General features: G+C 33.1%; 1 protein-coding gene and 1 long non-coding RNA gene across 2 annotated transcripts; both read right to left on the bottom strand.

Annotated features, from left to right (window-relative positions):
* Positions 1-41: 41 nt before the first annotated feature.
* LOC109591198 (uncharacterized) lies at positions 42-443 on the bottom strand. Its single transcript, XR_002189705.1, has 3 exons — positions 328-443; positions 206-274; positions 42-145 (listed from the first exon to the last, which is right to left on the bottom strand). It is a non-coding gene; the product is annotated as an uncharacterized LOC109591198 (long non-coding RNA).
* A 1286-nt stretch (positions 444-1729) lies between these two features.
* Positions 1730-2758, bottom strand: LOC100635925 (ephrin type-A receptor 4a-like). Its single transcript, XM_020006978.1, has 5 exons — positions 2669-2758; positions 2529-2621; positions 2369-2482; positions 2230-2315; positions 1730-1965 (listed from the first exon to the last, which is right to left on the bottom strand). The coding sequence occupies exons 1-5, from the start codon at positions 2756-2758 to the stop codon at positions 1794-1796; spliced, it is 555 nt and encodes a 184-aa protein (XP_019862537.1). The 3' UTR covers positions 1730-1793.
* Positions 2759-2764: the final 6 nt, after the last annotated feature.

Here is a 2764-nt window from a genome sequence, read left to right on the forward strand (position 1 = left end):
GTTGATTTCATTGATTCCGTTGTTATAACAGCTGTGAATGCATAGCTACCTGATGAGACAAGAAGAGTATTTATGTTAGTAGTAATTGATAAGCCACTCATGGAAGAAATGACTGTACTTCTAGTAGCAGCTGGTGTTCCTGGAACTGTGCATGCAGTGGAGGTGTGTATTTGTAAATAACATCATCATGATAGTGTAGTCTTACTTGTGGTACTGCTGGTACTTGTTGTGCAAGGTATCATTGTATCTGTTGTTAATGATGCTGGAACACTGACTGTATCAGAAGAGAACAAACACAGTTCATGTATATACTATTATAGTTCTTACCTACTACAACTGATATCAGTGGATAGTCATTATGTTCCAATGGTATTAATCCATTACTGCTATCAAGCTCATAATTCAATGGTCCATTGTATTGTTGATAATACATTGGATTACTATTAGTGGTTACATTGATTACTAATATATCTCCATACTCTACTTCAATATCACTTGTAAAGAGATATACATTACCATTACTTGATGTAGCAGCAGAAGCATCAACAGTTAGTGCATGAATCAGTTCAGAAGAACGTTTTAAATAAATGTTAGGATAATGTTTGCTTGTAGTCTGATTCTGTGTAATACCAATTATCCAGTTAGTAATAATACCATTACATGTGAACTGTATATCAGGAAAAGCTCTTGTATCATTGACTGGTATTATATTAGTAACTGATAGACTGTTTGTATTAAATGAAGTCTCAAAATTAGAATAGCCACAATAGACCAATTTGACCAGTTCCAGTTACTTTATAAAATCTAACAACACTTCTATCATCAGGAGGTTGATATACTCCTAGTCTGTAACCTCTGGTACCATTACCTCTCAGCTCACTAATGTTCAAAGGAGTAGGTAGTGTAACACGATACAGTCCATTTGTAGTGAAATTGTGTGGAGATAGTCTAAGTTCAACAGATATTGGGTCTCTATAATGACCTCCTGTTTCTCCCCATATCTCTATTCTAGGATATTCAGTTCTATTACCAGTTTCAGTTCTAATGTCAACTCCAACTAATACTTCAGTCAGTGTAGAACTACAGCCAGTGAAATTCTTATCTCTTTCAGTGATGATCCATCTTGTTTCTACTGATTCTGCTAGTCCTGCAGTAGTTTGTTCATTGTTGTTAGTATTGCCAGTTTTAGCCTCTAGTAAACTTGGTTCCATAAATCCTTCAATACTACAATCATTAGACTGTACTGTACCATTTAACAATAACAACAATAAAGAAAGGAGAGAGAGAGGAGAAGGACACATCTTGACTGTTACTTGCATTGTTGGTTTTCAGTATAACATCATATTCATAACTGCCCCACCTTGAAATAACTTTTCAATAGCTAGACTATAGTGAGCAGTACATATTGAGGGTCCACTCATTAATATTGTGATTCAATTATTAGCTTTAAAGGGATCATGTGTACTGTTTATTAATGTATAAAGATTCTGTACATTATGATGTACAATTCATCTTTGAGTATATTCATGTACTATAGTGAGTATTAATTGCAATAAAGAATAAACACAGCAGTTTTATTCTGGACTATATATTAATAATTTATAATTAATTTATAAATGGAACCAATTCCATTCAAAGTACACATAAGAAAGGATGGCTTTACAATATCATCATTAACTATAGAATGCATTGTAGCAAATAAAAATGCAGCAACATACAACTAATAATATTAATATACAGAAAACAAGCCATTAAACACAATGTACAGGTTTATAAACTGGCTACACAATCAATCAGTTCTTGTACATGTACTGTAAGTCAGTGTAGAGGGAGTGGCTTGTTTCTAAAGCTCCGCCCAGTACAGTAACAGGATCCTCTTTATTAATCATTAGTAATTGTTTATCAGGTGAGGATAGACTTGATGATATATCTGAGAAACTTGGACGATCATGAGTATCAGGATTCCTTTACAATACAATCATGACATCACTATTACATATACTAATTTTGTGTGGGTGTGCATGAAAGCATGTGGTGGTTGTGTATGATTATAATAATCCACTCAGTTCACATTATTAGGATGTACACTCACTCCACTGTGTATAGTGCATTGGTATATAATGTCATTATGGATATTAGTAATTTGACACAAAAGGTCAATATTTGTGCTAGTGTTACAATAGTGTACATTTCCCATTATGCAGTATAGCACTAATAATAAATACATACCAGCATTGCATCATTAGTTTATACATTGGTTTAGGACATCCTGGAGGAGGTGGTAATCTATAGCCTGAATCAACCAGTCTAATGCACTAAAATTAGTAAAATTAAATAAAATTTAAAAAGTATAATATTAATGTTATACCTCTTGATTAGTAGAGTTTTCAAATGGTTTATGTCCTAAAGACCAAATTTCATACATTAGAGCTCCATAACTCCACACATCACTAGCACTCGAATATTTCTTATAATGTAATGCCTATACATACACAATTCAATATTCTAATTATATACTTTCTAATTACTTCTGGTGCTGTCCATTTTATTGGAATCTTTTTTGCTTGTGAAATATAATAAGATTCATCTTTTAGATCCCGTGACATACCAAAGTCAGCAATCTGAGACCATACTATATAAAGTCCAATTGTTAGTACTAATCTCTTACCTTGCATATTCCTGTTCCTTCATCTGATACTAATATATTTCTTGCTGCAAGATCTCTGTGAACAAACTTCTTCCTTGACAAGTACTCCATTCCTGA

This window comes from Amphimedon queenslandica, unplaced genomic scaffold (assembly GCF_000090795.2).
Source record: "Amphimedon queenslandica unplaced genomic scaffold, v1.1 AMPQUscaffold_8733_Cont19327, whole genome shotgun sequence".
Taxonomy (NCBI): domain Eukaryota; kingdom Metazoa; phylum Porifera; class Demospongiae; order Haplosclerida; family Niphatidae; genus Amphimedon; species Amphimedon queenslandica.

Coding starts and splice junctions, on each gene's coding strand:
- LOC100635925 (XM_020006978.1), bottom strand. CDS start 2,758: ATGGAGTACTTGTCAAGGAAGAAGTTTGTTCACAGAGATCTTGCAGCA. Junction 2,316..2,368: donor AAAACTCTACTAATCAAGAG/GTATAACATTAA, acceptor TACTAATTTTAG/TGCATTAGACTGGTTGATTC. Junction 1,966..2,229: donor AAACTAATGATGCAATGCTG/GTATGTATTTAT, acceptor TGTATTGTAAAG/GAATCCTGATACTCATGATC.